General features: G+C 32.0%; 12 protein-coding genes and 1 non-coding gene across 13 annotated transcripts; 7 read left to right on the plus strand and 6 right to left on the minus strand. All coding sequences in view use genetic code 12, as the record gives it.

The window, feature by feature from the left end:
- Nucleotides 1-19: 19 nt before the first annotated feature.
- DFJ63DRAFT_287184 (serine/threonine protein kinase) lies at nucleotides 20-805 on the minus strand (the record flags this gene model as incomplete). The annotated part of the gene is made up of 1 exon (XM_064905049.1): nucleotides 20-805. One exon carries the CDS (start codon nucleotides 803-805, stop codon nucleotides 20-22), a length of 786 nt encoding a protein of 261 aa, XP_064761859.1.
- Nucleotides 806-1,033: 228 nt separating this feature from the next.
- On the plus strand, nucleotides 1,034-3,349 carry DFJ63DRAFT_313647 (glucose-induced degradation complex subunit; the record flags this gene model as incomplete). The annotated part of the gene is made up of 1 exon (XM_064906207.1): nucleotides 1,034-3,349. The coding sequence occupies one exon, from the start codon at nucleotides 1,034-1,036 to the stop codon at nucleotides 3,347-3,349; it is 2,316 nt and encodes a 771-aa protein (XP_064761860.1).
- A 15-nt stretch (nucleotides 3,350-3,364) lies between these two features.
- DFJ63DRAFT_161078 (uncharacterized protein) lies at nucleotides 3,365-4,293 on the minus strand. The gene has a single exon (XM_064903649.1). The coding sequence runs from the start codon at nucleotides 4,197-4,199 to the stop codon at nucleotides 3,381-3,383; it is 819 nt and encodes a 272-aa protein (XP_064761861.1). The 5' UTR covers nucleotides 4,200-4,293; the 3' UTR covers nucleotides 3,365-3,380.
- DFJ63DRAFT_313648 (membrane insertase) lies at nucleotides 4,285-5,307 on the minus strand (the record flags this gene model as incomplete). The annotated part of the gene is made up of 1 exon (XM_064906208.1): nucleotides 4,285-5,307. The coding sequence occupies one exon, from the start codon at nucleotides 5,305-5,307 to the stop codon at nucleotides 4,285-4,287; it is 1,023 nt and encodes a 340-aa protein (XP_064761862.1).
- Nucleotides 5,308-5,502: 195 nt separating this feature from the next.
- On the plus strand, nucleotides 5,503-5,841 carry DFJ63DRAFT_335835 (transcription elongation factor; the record flags this gene model as incomplete). The annotated part of the gene is made up of 1 exon (XM_064908277.1): nucleotides 5,503-5,841. One exon carries the CDS (start codon nucleotides 5,503-5,505, stop codon nucleotides 5,839-5,841), a length of 339 nt encoding a protein of 112 aa, XP_064761863.1.
- Nucleotides 5,842-5,923: 82 nt separating this feature from the next.
- On the minus strand, nucleotides 5,924-10,233 carry DFJ63DRAFT_319338 (uncharacterized protein). The gene has a single exon (XM_064907047.1). The coding sequence runs from the start codon at nucleotides 10,002-10,004 to the stop codon at nucleotides 6,003-6,005; it is 4,002 nt and encodes a 1,333-aa protein (XP_064761864.1). The 5' UTR covers nucleotides 10,005-10,233; the 3' UTR covers nucleotides 5,924-6,002.
- A 769-nt stretch (nucleotides 10,234-11,002) lies between these two features.
- On the minus strand, nucleotides 11,003-12,775 carry MSM1 (methionine--tRNA ligase; the record flags this gene model as incomplete). Its single annotated transcript, XM_064905033.1, has 1 exon — nucleotides 11,003-12,775. The coding sequence occupies one exon, from the start codon at nucleotides 12,773-12,775 to the stop codon at nucleotides 11,003-11,005; it is 1,773 nt and encodes a 590-aa protein (XP_064761865.1).
- A 90-nt stretch (nucleotides 12,776-12,865) lies between these two features.
- TIP1 (transporter) lies at nucleotides 12,866-14,139 on the minus strand. The gene has a single exon (XM_064903652.1). The coding sequence runs from the start codon at nucleotides 13,831-13,833 to the stop codon at nucleotides 13,084-13,086; it is 750 nt and encodes a 249-aa protein (XP_064761866.1). The 5' UTR covers nucleotides 13,834-14,139; the 3' UTR covers nucleotides 12,866-13,083.
- A 458-nt stretch (nucleotides 14,140-14,597) lies between these two features.
- DFJ63DRAFT_t86 lies at nucleotides 14,598-14,692 on the plus strand. Its single transcript has one exon. It is a non-coding gene; the product is annotated as a tRNA-Ser (tRNA).
- Nucleotides 14,609-16,787, plus strand: SRP101 (Signal recognition particle receptor subunit alpha). Its single transcript, XM_064907048.1, has one exon. It carries the CDS (start codon nucleotides 15,041-15,043, stop codon nucleotides 16,688-16,690), a length of 1,650 nt encoding a protein of 549 aa, XP_064761867.1. The 5' UTR covers nucleotides 14,609-15,040; the 3' UTR covers nucleotides 16,691-16,787.
- A 289-nt stretch (nucleotides 16,788-17,076) lies between these two features.
- Nucleotides 17,077-20,403, plus strand: PSD2 (phosphatidylserine decarboxylase 2; the record flags this gene model as incomplete). Its single annotated transcript, XM_064905090.1, has 2 exons — nucleotides 17,077-17,802; nucleotides 17,881-20,403. The coding sequence occupies 2 exons, from the start codon at nucleotides 17,077-17,079 to the stop codon at nucleotides 20,401-20,403; spliced, it is 3,249 nt and encodes a 1,082-aa protein (XP_064761868.1).
- A 264-nt stretch (nucleotides 20,404-20,667) lies between these two features.
- Nucleotides 20,668-23,111, plus strand: DFJ63DRAFT_161866 (uncharacterized protein). Its single transcript, XM_064903657.1, has one exon. It carries the CDS (start codon nucleotides 20,933-20,935, stop codon nucleotides 22,985-22,987), a length of 2,055 nt encoding a protein of 684 aa, XP_064761869.1. The 5' UTR covers nucleotides 20,668-20,932; the 3' UTR covers nucleotides 22,988-23,111.
- DFJ63DRAFT_335842 (uncharacterized protein) lies at nucleotides 23,107-23,421 on the plus strand (the record flags this gene model as incomplete). The annotated part of the gene is made up of 2 exons (XM_064908278.1): nucleotides 23,107-23,159; nucleotides 23,298-23,421. 2 exons carry the CDS (start codon nucleotides 23,107-23,109, stop codon nucleotides 23,419-23,421), a joined length of 177 nt encoding a protein of 58 aa, XP_064761870.1.
- Between the last annotated feature and the right edge of the window lie 23 nt (nucleotides 23,422-23,444).

A 23,444-nucleotide genomic window follows, 5' to 3' on the forward strand; every position in this document is an offset into this window, starting at 1 on the left:
ATATATATACATTATTCGTTTAACCTAACATACTTCTCTTTCTACCTCTTAAACGTACATCTTCTAGTTTTTTAATGGTTTCAGCATACTTCTTGGTACCTCCTTGCTTGGAATATTGTTTATGAATTGATCCATAACCTTCAAGTAACCATCCATTATATGTATCAGAGAATACAGAATGAGTACTTAAAATAGCTCTTTCAAGAACATACAAGTCAACTGCTTTATCTTCAGCTAACCCTGAATATGATGATAAACCGAAATCAATCAATGCCGGTTCAAAATCTTGTAATATTATATTTGAAGAAGTTAAATCACCATGAATCATATCATTCATATGTAACTTACCTATAAGTTCACCAACTTTTTTACACACTTGCTCTACTTGTTCATCAACACATTTGGCTTCAGATTCATTTCTTTCTAAATACCATAACCAATTCTTAAATGAACTGATGTCTCCATTGGTTAATTCTGATCCTAAGAATTCCATCCAAATTATAGCTTTGGAATAATCTACCAGAATTATAGATGGAGAGTTTATCCCTAATTTATTCAACTTAGTCATGAATTTTGCTTCACCTATGGTTCTAGTCTTATTGATACTAGCATCTATTATGGGATGTCTATAAGGTTTGGAAGGTCTGAACTTGACAATGTATTTCTTTTGATTCTTAAGGTATGGATCATCAATATAGGGATGAGTAGATGTCTGAAACACCAAAGCTTCTGCACCTTGTGAAACTATTTCTAACGGAATATGAGGTAAATGACCCTCTATCTCTTTTACCAATCGATCTGTCATCTCTATACTTGTCTTTTCCCAATACTTGGTGGCTTGCAATGGTAGTTTATTAGACCTTACTGTCATACTGATCAGTGTTAAATTTAAAATTTTTAGTGGAAAATGAACTATGCAGTCCCTCCCCCAAAAAAAGGTGGATCTGATAGGGAATTGCAAAGGACTAAAATTTGAAACGATTGTGGTGTAAATAACTATCAAAACTGATTTCGACAACGCTTTGATACCATCATGAGTCAGTACAATCTAACATATATAATCCCACCGTATCTCTTGAATACTTGTTTGGGATCAGAGTTACATAGAAGTTTGGCTCAAGAAGATGAACAATTGAGCTTATTGAATGTGATATCAACTGATTCTCCACATTATTACAAAGGCAGCACAGAAGGTAAAACAACTCGATTTTCAGAAGATCATTACTTGAATGAAATCATAAAGGAAAAGACTCTTTACAAGTTGGCAATTATAGGAGTTTTGGGTGATAATCCTATGGAATGTGATAACTCCCATTTGTTTGAACTTTATAACGCATTTAAGCACAGGTTGGTTGAAGATGAGTCAAGTTCAAAATCAAATACAAGTCGACAGCCATTAGGTGATTCGGCATCATCAAAGATCTCAGTTTATCGATCAAGAACTGTGGGAGAGATTAACTTTAGTGATTTACCTAAATTCAGCAATTACCCTAAACAGTATAAAAAGTATTTGGAATATCCACTTAAGGATTTAATTGCTCTTGAAACAGTGGCAAATCATAAATACAAATTCCCTTCAAGTTTAGTAAACTTTGATAACTTTGATTATCCATTACCAATTTCTTGGGTTCCATTGGTGTCAAAGAGATACTTGAGTCATTTGGAAACAAATTTAAATTTGAAACTTAATAATGTGAATGGGTATTCTTCATTGGAGTTGAAAGGAAGTAAACTTCCTCTGGAGGAAAAGTCTAAGTATTACAATTTCATTACAGATAAACATATCAATTCATCAGCTGGAATCTTTTATTATGAGCTTGAAGTAGAGCAAACATCAAATGAAGCCAACGCTCACAAAACAATTATATCTATGAATGATCAATCCATGAGCTCTGAATCATCGTTATATATATGTGCTGGTTACACCAAACGATTCTTCAATCTCGAAAATCCCATTTCGTCAAGTGCTCCTGAATTATTCGATCTTGATAAGATCAAAGATGAAATCTATTACAAAGAAACAGTGGAAGAAATCCAGACTGTTGAAAATCTATTGATATTAAAACCAGGAATCTTTAAAGGTAGTTTTGCAGTTGATTTTGAAAACCTGACATTTTATAACTCAGTTAAAGGTTTAGAATACCAACAAAGGACATCATTAGTGAATGGGGTTAGAAGATTATCTTCCACATTGGGTAGACCCTTAAATGATCTTGATGCTGGTAAAATTGATATTGGAGTTCCATTTAGAACCAAGATATCTAAAGACGTTAACACTAGGACTTATAAGACTGATACTATTGGATGTGGGATTAATTTCATTGATAAGTCTATTTTCATTACTTTGAATGGTGTTTTGGCTAGAGTTATAAGAGACGAAGAGTTATACTCTTCAAGTTCATTAGAGGATAACTTATTTTCTGAAAAAGATAATGATGTCTATCCTTTTGTTGGATTCCAAGTTGATGAATCAAGTGATGGATCTGTCCGAATGAAAACAAATTTTGGATTTAAAGAATTCAAGTTTAATATTGGGAATTATGTTAAAAACTTCAAGATTGAAAATCAAAAGTATTTATATTTGTCTTTATTAGATAAAATCAGTAACGATCCAGTTGAGAAGTCACTTAAGGAGGATTCCAAAATGTTGAATCAATTAATAAAAGGTTATCTTAATCATGAAGGTTACTTGGAAACTTTCAAATCATTTAACGCTGATCTTAAAAACTTGTCACAAGAGGTGAACAAAGTGGTAGATGATGATGATACTTTGATTTTAAAGAAATCACACGCTACTAACAGACAAATCATAAAGAATTACCTCTTGAGCAATGAATTTGAACTTTTGCTTAAATTCTTGTCTTTGAATTATCACAAGATCTTCAGTTCTCCTAAGAATGCACTGGTGCTTTATGAGATTGATGTTTTACGTTTGACATATTTATTAAGAAACTACATTGAAAGAAAATTGGGTCGTTATGAGTTTGATTTTGAATACAAAGAATCAGAAGAAGAATTGTATCAAAAGGCTTATAGTTTCAGAGATCAATTACAGAACACATACAAAGATTTAAGTAGAATCAACGAATTGAGTGCTGCTCTTTTGGTCAAGGATGAAAAAGGGTTGCGTAATTTACCAAATGTTAATGCTGCCTTCCAAAATTATTCGAAAAACATATCCACGTTGTTATCTGACATTAATAAAATTATCTTACAAAGTCTTGGCTTTAGTAAAAATTCGAACTTGGAATCAATATTTGAGAAAGTGAACAACAATATTCGTACTCTTAGTTTAAATGATGACAAGTTTACATTGGTAAATTTCGAGAAAGATCATGTAGATTTATAGATTAGCTAGCTATAATTTATTATAAATCAATCTACTTCCGTCTTTTCTTCTTTTGAGGACCATCGTCTAGATCCTCCTTCTTTGTAGAGTTTGATCCATCTGTATCATTAAATGCTTTAATGTCTGTTTCATCGACAGTAAACGGTATTTTCACATCGGATAATTTATGAAGTCTATTCAAATAGATTTGTTCAAGTGACCAAGCACCTCTTTCGAACACCTGTATGCTGATGTCTTTTCTATTACTCACAAGTTTGAAGTATACAGGCAAGAGTTCTTCAATATATTCTTTTACATTGTATTTGATGGGTGTTCCTGGACGCGTTGGCTCTACCACGTAATAAATGAAACTTTCATCACTGAAGAATGGGGGAGCAAGCTTTTCATTTATCTTATGGAGCAAAGACAACATCAAACTAGCTGTAGCTGGTCCTACTCCTCTCAATTCAGATAACTTTTTCAAAGAGCTTTTAACTGTGTCTTGATATTGTTTGGTACCAAATCTGTCTTTGAATTGTAGCAAAATATCAAAACCAGCTGTTGTAGTCTCCTTGACCACGTCAGCTTCATTGCTCTTAATTAACTTTGGTAACATAGGTCTGAACTTACCGGCTGCAAGTTTCCAGTCCATTAGTAACACTAACTCATCCTTTGTTAACCAAGTGTGCTTTTTACTTTTGAATCTTTCTTCAAGTATAGATGGTAACTCAACTTGTCTCCAATTAGTCAATTGTTCGAATGTATACTTATCACCACCATATTTCTTAACTGATTGATTTGATATCTCCTCAATGATCAACTTATATAGATCAGTACCAGCCTTCACTATATGGTCAAATTCCTTACTCATGACTTACAGTATAAATGTGTTGTATTTATATATATATATTTATTATCGCGTTCTGAAAAGTTAGTGCGAATTCTATGTACATGGTTTAATTATTACCTTTAAACACTCCGAGTTTATTTTCGTTAATGACATTAATAGCATCCGGGTTACGTGATTTAGAATAGTTGACTCTGTTTCTTGTGGTGAAACTAACAGGAAGAACTATATCCATTATTATGTTTTGTACTAAGGAATAGAATTGAGAGCTTAGCCAATATAATGTTAATGCAGTAGGAGCATGTAAGGAAATAGACATTAAGAATACAACTGCCATTCTTGAGATATTAGCAACAGCATCTGTTAATGTAGGTCTAAGTCTTTTTCTTTGACTTGGTCTTAGCAATTCAAATGTTTTAAACGTCCATTCCACATTACATAAAGCAACAATCCCAAGGATCAAGGGGAATGCATGTAATTGATCAGCAGTTGTAAGATCAGTGAACCATAAGAGACCCTCCTTATATAATGCTGGATCCAATGCTTTGTTTGAGAGATTATCCCATGAAGTCCAACCACTAAGATCTCTCATACAGACAGACATAGCAACCCATAACGGTATTTGAAAAGCTGGTAATATCATATTTTTCCATAATTGAACATCATTTTTCTTGAATAAAGCCTTTTGTCTTTTTCTAGTTTCCTTTGATGCTAAGATTAATATTTGTTCATAACTCATATTGGCCAATGGAGATTGACTTACAGCCACAGCTTCAGTACCAGTTGCTTCGGATGCTGCCATCTTTGCTAGTTGTGATTTCCTGGCTAGATTTAAACGTAATACTGGATTCATAGCACTTATTATAGGTCTAAGCTGACTTTGCTTCCTTACTCTCTTTCTTTGTAGTATAGCCAATGGTAAAGTCCATACTGATCTTAATCCAAATGTAGTAAGAGGGATAAGAGCCCACCATGGCATTCCAGACATTGTATGAAGGGCCTGCATTGATTCTGTCATTGAACCTACAATAGCAGCTATTTCCATGGTATACTTTCGTTTTTGGATATGATTTGGAAGTCCATACTGAAACAGCCGTATGAGACTAGGACTCCTTCCATAAGCTCGTAACATTGTTGAAGCTATCTGTCTACCTATATCAAGTTGGGTTTATATCGTACAATAAACTTACAGAAAAAAAAATTGTATAGGTGAAAATTTTGGTCACATGATCAAATTTTGTGGTGAAAAATCTGTAGTAAAGAAATTGAAAAAACACAAATGGTGATAACAAATTATGATCATATAGAGGGTAATATATCTACAGACATGTCATCAAGAAGTGAAAGAGCATGTATGCTCTGTGGTATAATCCAACCATTCAAGAAGTTTGTTGATCAAGGATGTCCAAATTGTGAAGGTCTTTTACATTTCCAAGATAATGAGGATGGACAAGTTCAAGAATGTACTTCACCAGCATTCGAAGGTTTAGTGGCATTGGGTAGTGATAATAGAAACTCATGGGTAGCAAGATGGCTAAGAATAGATTCTTTCGCATCGGGTCTTTATGCTGTAAAAGTTAATGGTAAATTACCTCCTGATATAATAAGTGAATTAGAAAATCAAGATGTTGTGTATAGACCTAGAGATGGAAGTGCCGAAGATTGATTGATTGATTGATTTATTAATCAAAAGAAAAGTTATCTTGTATTATACTATCGAAAACCTCAAAAATATAAAGTTCAGTTCTATTTAAAAATAATTTATTTATTTATTTGTTTGTTTATTATTTATTTATTTCATTTATATGAAGAATATAAAAAGACTAATTACGATCCATTTTTCATGTCATTTTTAACCAGTGTAATCACTGATCTTAATTTATTAATAGTGTCAGATTTATCCCAAACACCTCTATCAGCCCAGATGATATCCATTAATTTGGCCATCACTATTTCTAATCTTTCAACATTGTAATTATTTGTAATTTGAAGAAGATCTTGATAGAATGAGTCAAATTCAGTTTGATTCAAATCAAGTGGTTTTTCGGTGTCAATGTCTACATCTTCTATTTCGGATTCGGAATCAATATCTTCATCAACAACAGCGCCAGTATCGATATCCATAGCAGAATCTAACGGATCAACATCTGACTTCTCAGTGACAGAAGTAATTGGTTCAGTGGCGTCTTCTCGAATAACCTCTTGAACAGTTTCTGTAACAACTTCTGTAATAGCTTCTGTAACAGGTTGTGGTTCTGGTTGTGGTTCTACTTGTTCTTGTTTTTCTGCCTCGACTTTTTCATTCAATAATCCCTCTAAAGGAGCTGCTGATCCATTCTCTTTCACTTCATCAATTACTATTGGATCTTCAACATGTCCATTTTCTTTTGCTATCTCTTCGTTACCAGAATCGACTCTTTCAATAGTTGATAAATCTTTGATATTTGCCAACAGTTGTCTTCTGAACTCATCGGTTAATTTCTTATGATCTTGTAATAATTTTTCTTGTCTTTCAAGTTCTCTAGCTCTCATATCACGACAAGCATTAACGAAATCTGGAGTACTGAAATCATCAATACCAAATTGTGCATTGGTTAACATTTCGTTAGCCTTTAATATTCTTTCTCTATCTCCTGATGTGATAGAATCCTTAACGATCATCTTAATATCCTTAAGGAATTGTTTTGGTTCACTATAATATCCATTCCATAAACGTTCTTCAATGATATCCAAATCCATATTATGAAAAAATCTACCTGTTGTTAATTCCAAGATCATATTTTCATGTTTAGGATCTTCAGATTTAACATATAATACTTCATATTGATGAAGTGGGTTATCAATCACGGTTGGATCGAATAAATGATAAAGTAAATTCTCATCAATGATTGGTTTCTTGAATCTTTTATATCTATTTTTGAATAAATCCATTAATCCCGCTAATTTTATTTTTAACACATTCTTTAATTTAGCATCATTATATTCAATTTGTTTTAATTTCTTCTTATCTATTTCTGCACTTGATTTATCAGTAGCATCTTTGATAACTTTTAAAGTCTTTAATTTCCTCTTTGGTCTATTTTGTAAATCATTAATAAACTCATATGGTTTCATACTTAATGTTTTTAATAAACTTTCAAAATAAATTTGTCTTTGAGATACATTTGGATTATGTAAATTAACATTATTGGCAATACTATTGATTCCAAATAAGATTTTAATTTCAGGGGATAATTCTTCTTCCGAGGTTTCAGAAACACCTAAAAGAAGGATCTTTTCGGTACTTTTAAGACTTCGAAGTAAACTTGATAAAGTAGCTCTAGCAGAATAAGGAACCACTTCGAACCAAACATCGATATTTGGAATAAATAAAATAGAAGGCTGACTTCTTCTAGCTTCAATGAATGCTTGAACAATACTCAGTTCTGGAGTTCTGGTTGAATCCCCAAATACATTACCCATATCTAAAGATTGAACTTGGAAACCTTCTAAATGATTTAATATAGCACCACTTATATATTGTTGTCCATTACCGGGACCACCACTTACTAATAAATGAGGTTTACAAATTCTTGAACCCTCCAAGTTTCTTAATAATTGTTGTCTTGAAAAACCTCCATCAGCATCATTGATTGATGGGTCGAAATATAAGGCTTCATCCAATGCAGTTAATTTCTTTTGACCTGGGACACCAATTGAATTAGGTAATAAATCACTTAATTTAGTGGTAATTTCCAATAAACTATCTTGTAATAAAGGTTTTAAATGATCAGGTAATGGTGCTGAACCAGTTGATGAAGATCTTGCACTGGATGGAACTATTTTTTCAATTGCTTTCATGAAATCTTTAGCTATGATTTTAACTTTGGCAGGATGAACCTGTAACTTTTCATTAGTTTGATAAATTTGAGGATACTTTCTTTGAATACTATTTAAAGCAGCTTCAGTACATAATGCTCTTAAATCTGCCCCACCGTAACCTTTGGTTAATTCGGCAATCTTTTCCACAAATGTATCTTGTAAAGGAGGAGTCCATTTTCTAGTTTGAATTTTAAGAATTTCCTTTCTAGCGTTTATATCAGGTAATGGGAAATAAAATTCACGATCGAATCTACCTGGTCTTCTTAAAGCAGGATCAATTGAATCAGGTCTATTAGTAGCACCAATGACAATAACTTGACCTCTATTATCCATACCATCCATTAATGCTAATAAAGTAGAGACGATACTAGCATGGATTTGTTCTTGTTTTGAAGATCTTACGGGAGCCAAACCATCAATTTCATCAAAGAATATGATGGCCGGTTGTTGATTTTTAGCTTCTTCAAATAAAAGTCTTAATTGTCTTTCAGCTTCACCAACCCATTTACTTAAACAATCAGCTCCCTTTCTCATAAAGAACGTGATTTTTCTTTCTGCAGTTGAACAACTGGCAGCCAAAGCACGAGCCATTAAGGTTTTACCTGTCCCTGGTGGACCATGGAATAAAACTCCTCTTGGAGGAGTTATACCAAAATTTTGATATAATTCAGGGTATAATAATGGTAAAGCTACCATTTCTTTCAATTGATTTATATAATTATCAAGTCCTCCTACAGCGGTGAAGTCAATATTCATATCAATACCTAATGGATCAGTATCACTTAAATTATTTTTCTTTTTACCATCTTTAGCATTTGGATCGGATGAACCAGCAGTTATAAGTTTAGTATTATTAATCATATTAGAATTATTAGCAAATCCACCGTTAGCTCCACCTCCATTAAGTAATGATTTGGCAGGTTTCTTACTTATAGTAGCTTCACCATTTACAGGAGCGATTTCTTCATCTGAACTATCTGAATCACTAAGATTCTGACCAATGGCAGTTAAACCATTATCATTGGTCATACCTGGGATAGGGATTCCACCAGGAGGGATATTTGTTCCGAATAATGAAATAACATCACTACCACCAAATGGACCAGCAGTTGGAAATAAGATTTTTCTATATTCACTTTTATTAGTTGATGGTCTACCTTTTCTACCTCTACCACCGATATTGATGGGACTTAGTTGTTTATTGAATAATTGAGTTTCATTGGTGATAGGGGGTGGAATGGTATAATCTATGGCTTGATTTCTATCTCTTAATTTATGTTTTATAGGACTTGCATCAGGAGAAGAATCATAAAGTTCGGCAAGTTCCTTTTGAATATCATCTGGTTCTTCATCTTCTTTAGTTAAATCAGCATCATCGAGATTAGCTTTAGCAGCAAATTTAGGTTCAGCTGATCTTGACCTTGATCTTGTGGTCTTTCTCTTTTTCTTTTTCCGAGCATCACCATAACCATAATCTTCAGATAGATTAGCATCATCATCACTAGCAATAAAGTTTTTCCGTTGTAGTTTATCCACGAAATCATCATCTTCAGATATTATATCATCTTCTTCATCTTCGAAATCGCCACCTTCAAAATCATCATCGGAATGGATTTGTCTAGCTGGTTTAGTTTTCTTTGATTTTCTTTTTCTAGTTTTAGGTTGATCATCATATTCATCATCTTCATCTTCAAGATAATCTTCAGCATCACTTTCCTGTTTGGTCTTGATTTGAGGGGGTGGAATATCTTCTATAGTATCATTGATACCATTAACATCTTCATCATTGACGGTATCATTTGGATCTGGTTTCACTTTATCATCATCGAGATCATCATCTTCATCGTCATCATCTTCTCTATAAGATACCACAGCTCTTGCTCTTCTCGAATGGGATGTGAAGCTTGAATCGAACTCCAAGTCCTCATCATCATCATCGATCTTCGATCCTCTACCTCTTTTAGCCATACTTACTCGCTTGGTTGTTTTTCCTTGTAACTATGTCAATTTAGATGCTATACAATGAATTGCAAAGGGAATAAATAATTAAATAGCACCTTTAAAACTCTAGCACGATAAACTCAGACCTCAATAGTTATATCACACACTTTCCAATAACTGTAATAACTGATATATTGATGGTATTAATAATAATTATGAATTTTTGAACCGGCACTTTTTCTCTTTTTTGTTTTTTGCTGTGATTTTTTCTGTGAGATAAAAAAAAAAAAAAAAAAAAAAAAAAAAAAATAAACAACAAACATTTACTTTTACGTAACCAGTTAACAGTACATGGTCCATACATAAGATTAAACCAACTTTTATAATTTGTTAATTAAATAAAGTATAGTTATGGAGATAGATATGAATAAACTAATGAATTACAGTTATAGATAATTTTACTAGAGGAAATAGTGTAATTTTGATAATTTTTTTTTAAAAAAAGGATAGGGTAGATAATTTTTTTTTGATTAAATCTTGTAAATAATAAATGCTGCATTTTGACTTGATTTATAATTTAAGTTTCTGTAAAGTAATCAATTTGCAACCATTTTATTATGATCAGATTATGAGTATTTATAGTAATAGTTGTTTTGTCTCTCTTTGTATGAAGAAAAATTTTGCTCGTCGATAAAGCTTAAAAGAGGGGAAGAAGAAGGCTGGTGGTCGTGTGTAAGTGACCAAATTGGTTTAGACACATCATTTAAATAAATTGATATTCACCCTATGGATATACAACTGGGGCATTTACTACAGTTTATGTATATTGAAATAGTAGAATAATAGATTTAAGAAGAATAACGGTTTGAGAGCAGGATTCGGTAACATTGTAAACGAGTGTTAATAGTAAATTTACTCCAAAATTTCACCATTCTCTTCATACTTACATGATTTTCGCAACTTATTTATCATAACTTTTCATTAATATTTACAAGTTTTATAACCACTATTTACATACCTATCGTTCACTTTTCAACTGAATTCCCTCTTATTTCAACTCTTTCAATCGGCAACTTATGTTTAGTGGAATTAGCATCAACTCCATAACTCAAATCTTTTCCAATTTTACAATCACTAACAAATCTCTTCCCTTGTTCAACTCCTAATCTATCTAATATCTTAGTTGATAATCCTGGCATAACAGGATTAATCAATATCGATGATATTCTTGAAGTCTCACTAGCTAAAAATGTATAAAAATTAATCACCACTTTAATTTGTTCATTAACTTTTATATCATCTTTATTTTGTTTAATCTGTTTCACTAATAACCATGGTTCAGCATTTTGAAATAAATAATTGGCTTTATCAATGATTAACCACCATTCTTGTATAGCTCTAATATAATCAAATTTAATTATCTTCTCATTCATCTTCTCATATATTGAATCTAACCCAATAATCAACTCATCTTTAGTTTTAATCAATTCTTCAACTTTAGATTTATCCACTGAATATTGTTCAATCAATTCATTAATCCCTTCATATTTCTTATCATGATAATATTCAATACTTTCTCTAATATTAAATGATTTACCTCCGATTCTAGTTACTAAATTAGCATATTTCCCAATGATCATATCTCGAGATAATACTAATAAATTCTCACTAAACTTACAATCATCATCAATATTAGAATTCTCCATTAAAAAGAATCGAATCGAATCTTGACCATAATAAGCAAGCATTTCTAAAGGATCAACCACATTTCCTAAACTCTTACTCATTTTAAATCCATCACTTAACCAATGTGAATGAACAATAACTTGTTTGGGAACATCAACTCCAGCTGCCATTAAGAAAATAGGCCAATATATACAATGGAATTTGATAATATCTTTCCCAACTATATGAGTTGCAGGCCATGGATTATCTTGTGGTGTGATATATCCATCATCCGTCTTTGTAAATGCTTGAGGATAACCTGTAGCGGTAATATAATTTAAAAGTGCATCGAACCAAACATAAATCTTTTGACTTGGATCATTGGGGACTTCAATACTCCATTTTAATCGACTGGAAGGTCTTGATATTGATAAATCTTCAAATTTCGTTTCTCTTAATTCCTTTAAAATTTGATTATATCTTTGCGTTGGTAAGATGAATTCAGGATTAGCTTCAAAATGTTTAAGTAATTGATCTTGGAATTTACTTAATCTAAAGAAATAATTGATCTCATCTTGATACACCACTTCATTTCGTGATTCCTTAGCAATCATTTTCTTATTATTATCTTTATCAATGATTTCTTCAATTTGAGTCTCTGGATAAAATGTCTCATCACTAATGGAATACCAACCACTATGAGATCCTTCATAAATATAACCCTTTTCCATCATTAAATTCCAGAAATACTTAACCACTTCAGCATGATCAGCATCAGTAGTTCTCATGAATCTATCATAGTTAACATTCAAAACTTCAGCAAGATTTTTAAAATTTTGAGAAACTTGATCAACTAATTCCTTAGGTTCCATATTTAATTTCTCAGCTGCTGCTTGAATCTTTAATCCATGTTCATCTGTCCCAGTTAAGAAGTATGCCTTATTGGTAGGATCCAATTTCTCCCATCGAATCCTCGTATCTCCAAGTAGCATCGAATATAAATGTCCTAAATGAGGTTTGGCATTAACGTAGAATATAGGAGTAGTGATATAGAATGGCTTGGTGCTATTCCATCGTTTTGCAAGCACAATAGGAGATCGACTTGACCATTTTATTCCGACCCCCTTAATCATTATCAGTGTATAGCTACTATCAATGGGTTGTAGATTAGGTGGGTTGATTCGACTTTTTGATCTGATTTTCATCAACGACTCCACTAAAAAAAAAATCAAACCATATTGCGCGAGAGCTTTTTACAAAAATTACTTCACTAACAGTGATTGTTATATATTAAGGTGTACACATGAATTGAGTTCTTGTTACACATGCAGAGTAGAATAATAGATCTAATGGGATTCTTACTCAGATTTAAATATATATATATATATTATGATATCTCTTGTACTTATTCAAAAACACTAGAGAAGAGACATTATCTTGTTTATAAATCAGATTTTTCAACAAAGATTGTCATCAATGCAAATACTGAATAGAACATAAAAAGAGGATATGCTACTAATGGTCTTGCATTATGTAATTTCAAAACTGCCACGAAAAATCCTGATGCTGAATAAGTACACCATACTACCGCAAATGTACTTAATAAATAACCAAAAAGATTATCTAATGACAGCACCACACCTATCACATTTAATAATACTAATGGTAATAAACAATAACCAATGACAGAAGCAGATCTAGCTAAATCAATTTGATTATCATTACCCATGAATTTAAATAAATAATGCAAACTAACAGTACCAAAAAGTCCCACACCATATATATAACCAAATTGAACTTTACCTGATAATAATAATAAAGTACCAATTAATAATACAAAAAGTATTGGACCTGCTAAATCTGAATCAGCCATTATATCAGCACCAATATTTTGATTTACAGGATTTAATACAGCTAAAGTTTTAGATTTAATATGTTGGAAATTTATCCCTAATTCTTCAAGTAATGGAGGTTCACCAGGATAACCAGATGTACCGAATGCAGCAAGTATACCAGGAGTTAATTCTCCATTTCCCATAACTCCACTGACATCTATATTACCTCCAAAACTATTATCCATAGATCCTAGATTGCCTCCGGCTGTATTTGGTTGTTGATATGAGTTGGAATAATCCGATTGATAGAATTGCATGTTTTGGGCATTGTTATACTGTTGTTGATAGTAAGCCATGATGAATTAATTATATTACACGTATGATAAAGGGGTTGATGATGGATAAAATCGAATATTATGCTTGCGATCGTGGTGGGCTATTATTCTGCTTCTTCCAGTTCTATAATGTGATGGATAGAATATTTCAATCTTTTTGTCAAATCAATTGATCACAATCTATTTTGTATATATATGCAGTGATCACAATCAGAAGTGATGGATGTAGATTGATTGATTATAAGTTTGTTTATGATGATTCTTTACACCACCCTGTTGAATAATTGAAAGAACAAAAATCAAAACTTCAAAAAAAAAAGACGCGGTCGTGTAAAATTCAAACTTTGTCATTCAAATAATCGCTACCACAAAACCTGAAAGTAGGTAGTTGTTTGGTTAATCAAGCAAGCAATATTACAGATATATACATTTAAAAAGAATTCTGACAGTCCATTATATCCTAGGGAAGTAACATAAGATTGATTTATTAAAGAAAGGATAACGTTAAGCGAACGTTAGCTTGATATACAACGTGCTTACACGTATGGCAGTTCCATGAGTATTTACACACCATTTCAATATTTATTATCGTTAATTTAGGATGAAAAGTAAGAAAGTAACACATTAAATTGATTTAATTAATTAATTAATTGAGTTAAATCAAGTTAATTCTAGTTATATTTTACTTAAAGGATTAAATTAACATGGTAGCATCCATAAGAAAAAAATTCACGTGATAAATACAATTTAAAACATCTGATTTTTCAAAATTTGAAAAAATTTGAGTCACAGTGGCCGAGTGGTTAAGGCGACGCCCTGCTATTGTTAGCGGTTTAGGCGTTGGGATTTTCCTTCGCAGGTTCGAATCCTGTCTGTGACGCCATGTTTATTTTTCTTTTTTTTTTGAAAGTTCTCCATACCAATTATACAGAGTCAACATATCCATGAAATATTATATTAACTCGCTGTATCTATGATTTATATTACAATCAGATATCAATTAATAATGACCAGCTACCAATGTAATCATTATATATTGTATCTTGGTATGACTGACTACTAGTAGTTAGTTAGCTGAAGTGATTGTGTCCTGATCTGATTTCCTGTATAAAAACCTCTCAAAAGATCATGAACAAAAAGAAAGGGCTGTTGGAAAATTATCTGTACCAAAAGTTTATCGTATTTCCAATACTTTGTACGTCCAACCAGCCATTATCTCTAAGATATCATGTCCCAATCACTAATAATATTTAGACGTTCAGGGAAGATAGAATATCAATCCAACAATAAAGTCAGTCCCTTCAATGAATTCATCTCCAGCATTGTTAATGAGACTCATTTAGCGTTAGATAAAAATTTCTATACTAATAATTTACATCAAAAGAGATTTTATGGTTATCATAAAGATAATACATTTGTGGCATTATACTTTGATGCTGTCACTACTATTGATAGTGAAAGAGTCAAAGCTACTTTAAGTGGAATTGCAAAGACATTTAATAAATTGAATGAAGATAATGATGATAATGATGATGATGAAGAAGTTCCTAGTAATGACAAATTGAAAAAGTTAATCGATTTACAGATAAATCAACTTATCAAATATAAACAAGTTGAAACTCCTAATCAAAGAGATTCTCCTTCAAGTAGTGTGAATAATAGTGGTACTAGTACTCCTGTCAAGAAAGGTCATGCTAATAGATCATCCGCTAGCAAGAAAATGAGAAAATGGGATGGAGGAATCATGGTTGATGATGTTGAAGATAAAACTCTTGATTATTCAGAAATACGAGATGATAGTGTTCCACCTGAAGATGCTGAACCATTAGAAATCGATGAATCGGCATTCATTCGTCAAAATGATTTGGTTCTTGTTAATGAATTGAATGATATTCTTGGTGATTCTGATAATGATGATGATTATGATGATAATGACGAACCTTCTGGTAAGATAAGTGGATTCTTTGGAAAATTATCTTCTTACTTGGGTGGATCTATTAATGTTGATGAAGTATCTAAAAAATTTAATGATCATTTAATTTCCAAAAATATTGCTCCTCAAACAGCAAAGATTATTATAGAAAAACTTAAAGATAAATTAGGTAATAAAAACGTTACTATGGTTAATTATAAACAAGCATTAACTGAAGAGTTAACCAAGATTTTAACTCCAAACGTTTCCACTGATTTATTATATGATATAAAACGTAATAAAGCTAATGATAAACCTTATGTTATATCAGTAGTTGGAGTTAATGGTGTTGGTAAATCAACTAATTTGGCTAAATTAGCTTATTGGTTTTTACAAAATAATTTGAGTGTATTGATTTGTGCATGTGATACATTCAGATCAGGAGCAGTTGAACAATTGAAAGTTCATGTTAATAGTTTAAAACGTTTAAATGATCAAGTATCGAATGGTGAAGATACTAAAATTGATATCTATGAAAAGGGGTATGGTAGTGGTGATCACGTAGTTCAAACTGCCAAAGGTGCTATTCAACTCGCTGGCCAAGAGAAATATGATATAGTTCTTATTGATACAGCTGGTAGAACCCATTCAAATACAAAACTTATGGCTCCTCTCAAGAAATTTGGTGATGCTGCTAACCCAGATAGAATTATTATGGTAGGTGAAGCCTTAGTTGGTACTGATTCTGTTGAACAAGCCATCAACTTCAACAATGCATTTGGAAATAAGAGAAGTTTGGATTTCTTTATCATCTCCAAAGTAGATACCGTAGGTGATATGGTTGGAACTATGATTAATATGGTAATGGCTACAAAAGTTCCAATTTTATTCATCGGTACAGGTCAAACATATACTGATATCAAGAGATTGAGTATTAAAACTGTGGTTGACCAGTTAATGAGATAGTCTAGACTGACTAACTAATAATAATAATAATAATAATGTATACTACATAGCATAGTCTAGTAAAGTAATGTAAAACTAATATATAACATGTTCTAAGTATTATCACAATCATCATTATCGTTGTAGCCAAGTGCTGAAAAAAAATGGTTTCCCAAAATAGAAATGCGGAATGTGCAGTATTTATTGTTTAAAAGTGTATTCAATTTTCTCGATTTAAGCCCTCTTGATTAAGAAATTACATCCAATTGAATCAACCAATTCCAGTTAGATTACTTGATCTGATTGTTTTCACGGTTGATAGTGAATCTGTGTTAGTATTCAACATACAATACTGGTGAATATTTGACTTTTTTGGTCTTTTAATGGTTGCTAAAAAGTAAAACGTCATGGCTCAAATCAAAGTAGATACAACGTCATCGGTGCCAATTGAAAAGAAATATGATCTATATTTGAAGATTAGTCCTAACCTGGCAGCCAATTTGGTGACAAAGCTGGTTGATATCAATCCAAAGAGTTCAAAATATTCCTCCAGGAAGAGTGTGAATCCTTTATTGGTGGCTTCATTGAATAAAACAAAATTACAGACAACTAGAAAGCTTAATACTAATAATCCAAGTTGGAAGAATGAAATCCTAATGAAATTATCTATGGAGGATTATTGTCAGATCTTAACTTTAACCATCTGGGATAAACATGCAAAATATAAGAATTACTTAGGAGAGGTTAGATTTTCATTGCAGGACTTATTTTGTCCTGATGCTAAATTTAGAAACAAAACTGATTTAAAATGGTATCAGATGTATTCCAATAAGGATTATCAAGCATTTGTGACTGGATCAGTATTGGTATCATTTGAGTTGATACTAAAGCTGAAAAGACTTAATCGGAAGGATAAGCGTCTTCATAAATTAGAACAAGAAGTAGCAAGATCAACTGAAAATTTACAAGATTTAACTATTTCAAACCAAGTCAATATTAATGACTTATTGAGTTTATTCGAATCATGGACTAAATCCTTGATTAGACCAAAAATTGATCCAGGACCGGATGAACAAGGTTTTTACAATGATATTGATAATATTTCTAATGATTTATCTGATATGGAATCCGTTGTAACATCAAATAAGGATATCGAATTTGATGGGTCAACAGCTGATGTTTCTACAGGATCTGATGCTGGAACTGGAAAGACCGAGACAAGCTCAAATGGTCCATTTTCAAGTACTTTATTGCTTCCATCTTCCAGCTCTTATTTAGGTGTATCAGATAGTCAATATTCCATTAATTCTGGTAGTAGTTCTGATATTTCAATAATGTCCTCCGATGGGGCATTTCTTAGTGATTCTGAGTTTGGTCCTGGTGCCAAACCTCCCAAAAAATCATTATTACAGAAGGTTGGACTTAAAAGGAAAGCAATGCAAGATAAATTTCAATTATCAAATAGAAGTGTTTTGGGAGTTATTTTTATAGAGATTGTTTCATGTTCGGACTTACCACCACTTCGAAATCTAACTAGAACTTCATATGATGTTGATCCATTTGTGGTTGTAACATTTGGGAAGAAAACATTCAGAACAAGTTATAAAAGACATAATTTGAATCCTGTCTTTAACGAACGATTAGCATTTGAGATTCTTTCTCATGAAAGAAATTTCAAACTTCAATTTTCAGTCTTGGATAATGATAAACTTACATTCCATGATCTCATAGCTAGTATTTCTATTCCTATGAGTGATATTACCGGGAAAGCAACCGCACTATACCCTGATGTACTGCAGTCATCTTTCTTGAGACCAGATGATAGTGAAATGGAAGATGGTGGTTTTTCCACAGGAGATAATGGTTATAATCTGACTACTTCACATATCAAAATCTTGGAGAATGACCATGTGGGTGAATCAATTAAGAAGAAAAAGTTTATTGTGAAGAAGAAATCACCTGTAAACCAGGGAGATGCTTCAAAATTTAAAACTATGAATTTAGTCTTGGATTTGAATGACAAGAAGTATGTTGATAAATATAAACCTGAATTGAAAATAAGAGTAAGATTTGAAACTTATGAGAACTTACGAAGAAAGTTTTGGAAAACATTGCTTGAACAATATCAACTTAATGATAAAGACAATTATTACGATTATTTTGAATTGATTACATTATTGGATACACTTGGATCTTCTAATAGTGATGATGTGGTTGCGAATTTCTATGAGAAATTGGGTAAACTGTCATGGGGTGGAGATCTCTTATCCCATAATGAGATTATAGATTGTTTAGAAGATTTAATGAAAAAGGAAAATGCAACCGATCTTAAAATCTTTGAATTTGATAAGTGTCCATTATGTCTTAAGAAACGATTGACGAAAAAAGATGACATAGATATAATCACCCATGTTGCAATCTGTGCTTCGAAGGATTGGAGTATTGTCAATAAGTTAATTGTATCTTCATTCGTTTCACCACAACTTGCTACAAAGAGATGGTTTACCAAAGTTTTAATTAAATTAGCATACGGAAAGTATTCATTGGGAGGAAATTCTGCCAATATATTGGTTCAAGATCGATTAACTGGGATTATTATGGAAGAAAAAATGGGAGTATATGTACGATTAGGTATTCGTTTATTATACAAGGGTTTAGATAAAGCTAGAACTAAGAGAATTAGAACATTATTACGGACATTAAGTATAAAACAAGGATCCAAATTTGATATGCCAAGTCTGAAGAATGATATCAATGCTTTTATAAAGTTTCATAAGTTGGATTTATCTGAATGTGTTAAGTCTAATCCAAAAGATTTTGAAACATTTAATGATTTCTTTTATAGAAAATTAAAACCAAACGCTAGACCATTAGAATCACCATCAGATAGTAGGGTTGTTACATCACCAGCCGATTGTCGTTGTACTGCATTTGAAACTGTAACTTCAGCCACTGAACTTTGGATAAAGGGCCATTCATTCACAGTAGCTAAATTATTCAATGGAAACTTTGAAAATCTTGAAGATGGAGATTTTTATAAGGCTGATAAATGCTCGTTAGGTATTTTTCGATTAGCACCACAAGATTATCATAGATTTCATTCACCAGTTGATGGTGTGATTAAAAGTATTAAGTTTATAGAAGGAGAATATTATACTGTTAATCCTATGGCAATTAGATCGGAATTAGATGTGTTTGGGGAAAATATCAGATGTTTAATTGCAATTGAAACTGAACATTTCGGTATGGTTGTAATGGTTGCAGTTGGTGCTATGATGGTTGGATCAACCGTTCTATCGATTGAAGTTGGTGATAAGATTCATAGAGGTGATGAAGTTGGATATTTCAAATTTGGTGGATCGACTATTATTTTATTGTTTGAAAAAAGAGTAGTTAAATTTGATTCTGATTTGATTCATAATTCCAAATCTTGTGTGGAAACTTTAATCCGTGTTGGACAGAGTATTGGGCATTCTCCTGATATAGATGAATTCGAAAGACATCATATTGATTTTAGCAAACAAAGTGATGATTTTAAATTGAAATTAATTAGGGTATTAACAGGAGGTGATTTAGGAAGTGTACAAGAATACAGTAATTGGGAGAGTAGTAATATTAAAATCACCAACAATGATATTGCTGATATTCATAGAAGTCAAGGATTAACTGATGATGATTTTGATGTTGAAGGAGATTCATTTGATGAAGAAGGACTGGTAAATAGTGACTATTAGTTTTAATATATAAATAAATATAAATGCATAGCAACAAGCGCAAGCGCAAACGTAAACGCATCACCTCACCCACGCAGACTCAGTAACGTGATTGATAATAGCCATCTGGAGAGTACATTTGATATTCTTTATATCCTCTATAGTGGAGAAGCCTTGAGAAGCCTTGAATTATGGGGTCGCACCATGGTCGTAGTTCATACAAGTCTATTAGAAGTTACCCAACAACATAGTTAAACTTTTCCACTGTACTTTATAGTTATAGTTTTTCTACATAAATAGCCATTTCCCTCGAAATAACTTTTATATAGCTCCTTGGAAGAAGGTCGTAATGTTTTTAGATTAATCCAAATACTATCTCTACAAGAAGTGCATATAGGCCACAAAAAAAAGACTGTATATAGTTGGCGTAATTTAAAGGCTGCGACAAGCTAAAGGTTGCGAATTACATTCACCTGCATAAGCAGATTATATCTCTGAATCATAGCTTTACCTTAAAGATTACTGCACTAATAGTACAACTAATAATAAAATGGAGTCCAGGAAGCTAACCATGAAAGGATACATGCTTCCTTATATTGTCAACTTATCTGCTAATTTCATTATCCATAAAACAAAAAATGGTGCACACTATGACCTTTTTGTGGATTATGATAATTGTGAAGAACTATGGAATCAAACACTTATATCATTTCCAAAAAATGATGATTTTGAGTTAGATAGGTTAAAATTATCATTTTTAATGAGTCTGTTTCAATTCATATCAATATCAAAATCTCCTTGTTTGAAGTTGAGTGACAACTACTTGTCCTCTAATAACTATATAATTGATCATCGTGCATGTTGCAATTTAATTAAGAAAGAAATCTCAAAATGTATTGAACTGAAAGGCTTTATTTCTAGGGAACAAGGCGATTCAATAATTCAGCTATGGTGTTTGTCGAATATGTTTTCTATTCCTTTTCCATTGCCTGCAAATATAAATACCAGGGCAGGCTTAAAGAAGTTCTTCACATCAAGGCGTCCTGCAATCTTGAATGAATACAATTTATTAGATCCACAATATCCAGAATTATTGACAGTGTTTTCTCCAAAAAATTATCAACCAGTTGAAATAAATACAAATAAAGTGCAAGAAGCTTTAATTACAAACAGCAGGTTAGTAAGGGTAACTAAGGACCTTGATGTGAGTCTGAACGCAAAAGCAATATGTTTAGGTCCATTATTGGCATTACTTGAAACTAAGTTTATAGAACTTAGATTTGAAGATCAAGTTTATGAGAATAATCGATCAATTCCTGATCATACTTACACTTACGAAAAGTGTGGTCAGACATACCAGGTACCGATTGAAGTAAAGGTCGGAGGTGTGTATCATTCTATGCTCAATGATAAAGATACATTTAAAGAATATACATTACAGTCAATGTATCAGATGATCTCGATGAAGAGTAGGCTAGGAATATTACTAGACCCAAAGGTAATAGTGGTAATAAAAGTATCAAGTAAAAACTTCGATGAGAAGAATAATTGCAAACTGAATCGCTATAAAATTCACTATGAAATTGGATGCTACGAGTTTGGGTCGACACAAAGTTTGACAGGAATTTTATTAATCGTTTTGAATGATCATTTAAGCACGGTAAATGAAACCTCTCTAAAACAAATGGAAGGGTTGGCTACCGAGTTAAGGAGAACGAGGGAACAAAAAGATAAAGAGGATAATTTGAATTATGAACTTGCAGAAAAAGCTTGGTCTGGTATTGCAGAGGGATACCTAAGGAATCGTGAAATGGACTATTACATTCTTCGTAATTCAAAATTCAGCATTCCCTACAAATACTTTAAATATCTAAAATCAATGTATTTATCAAGCCAAACGTTAGTGGAAAATGACTTCATAATTACTATGAAAATTCAAGGTGGAGATGAAGAGGACAGAGAGAAATATCTTTCACAGGTGGTGTTGGTAGATTACATTAATCCCGAACTGAATGTCAATACAGATCTTATACTCAAGGTTTATAATAGTGTATATGCACCAAGAGAAATTTTATCTTCGCAAGTTGAAGGTACCTTTAACGAAGCCTTATCTTTTGTGATGAGTATGTTTGCAACAGAAATTAATGTTTATGAAACTTTACGAAAAGGATTACCAGAAGGTATTGAGGTAGCGAAGCCAGATAGTGCGGGAACTAACGAGGGTCATACGAATTGCATCCCGCACATATATCTGTACGGTTACCTCAAGTGGAAAGATCCATATAATGGATTTTATATTTTAGAAGAGTATATCAAGCCTAATAAAGTAGAAAAAGCTAAAGCTCTAGAATTAGCAAAAGAAGCATTGGAATCCATACATAGCAACGGTATTATCCATGGAGATATTAAACTTTCCAATTTAATATTTGCTAGAGATAAATGCTACTTTATAGATTTTGGCATGGCCAAAATCAATTCTTTTCACAAGCTTGATGATGTTACTGAAAGAGAAAAGAAAAGTGAAATGATCAAATTAGAAAATGTAATTCAAAAGCTTCCCGATGATGATGAAATCACTGAAGATGATGAAATAACTGAAGAATAAATGGAAAGTTAAATGATGAAATTAGAAAAAGAAATTGAAAGCCTTTGGTATTCAGTTTATATTTATGTATCCTGATTTATTTAATTAAATATTAGTTTAATCAATATTATGTAGTACAGATGGAATACACCAACACCAGTAAGGTGAACATCTCTTTAATAACTTCTGATCAGTTTGTACAAAACAATGAACAACTTTTTTGGGGAATGTAAGTAAAAGATACAGTCACCTTTTCAAATATAATTTGAATGTATCATCAATTTCATGACATAATGGTTAACCGACTTGAACTCCATTTTCAACTCCATAGTAATATTAAAATCACCAACAATGATATTGCTGATATTCATAGAAGTCAAGGATTAACTGATGATGATTTTGATGTTGAAGGAGATTCATTTGATGAAGAAGGACTGGTAAATAGTGACTATTAGATTTAATATAGAAATAAATATAA

This window comes from Scheffersomyces coipomensis (assembly GCF_036884675.1).
Source record: "Scheffersomyces coipomensis strain NRRL Y-17651 chromosome Unknown DFJ63scaffold_4, whole genome shotgun sequence".
Classification (NCBI taxonomy): domain Eukaryota; kingdom Fungi; phylum Ascomycota; class Pichiomycetes; order Serinales; family Debaryomycetaceae; genus Scheffersomyces; species Scheffersomyces coipomensis.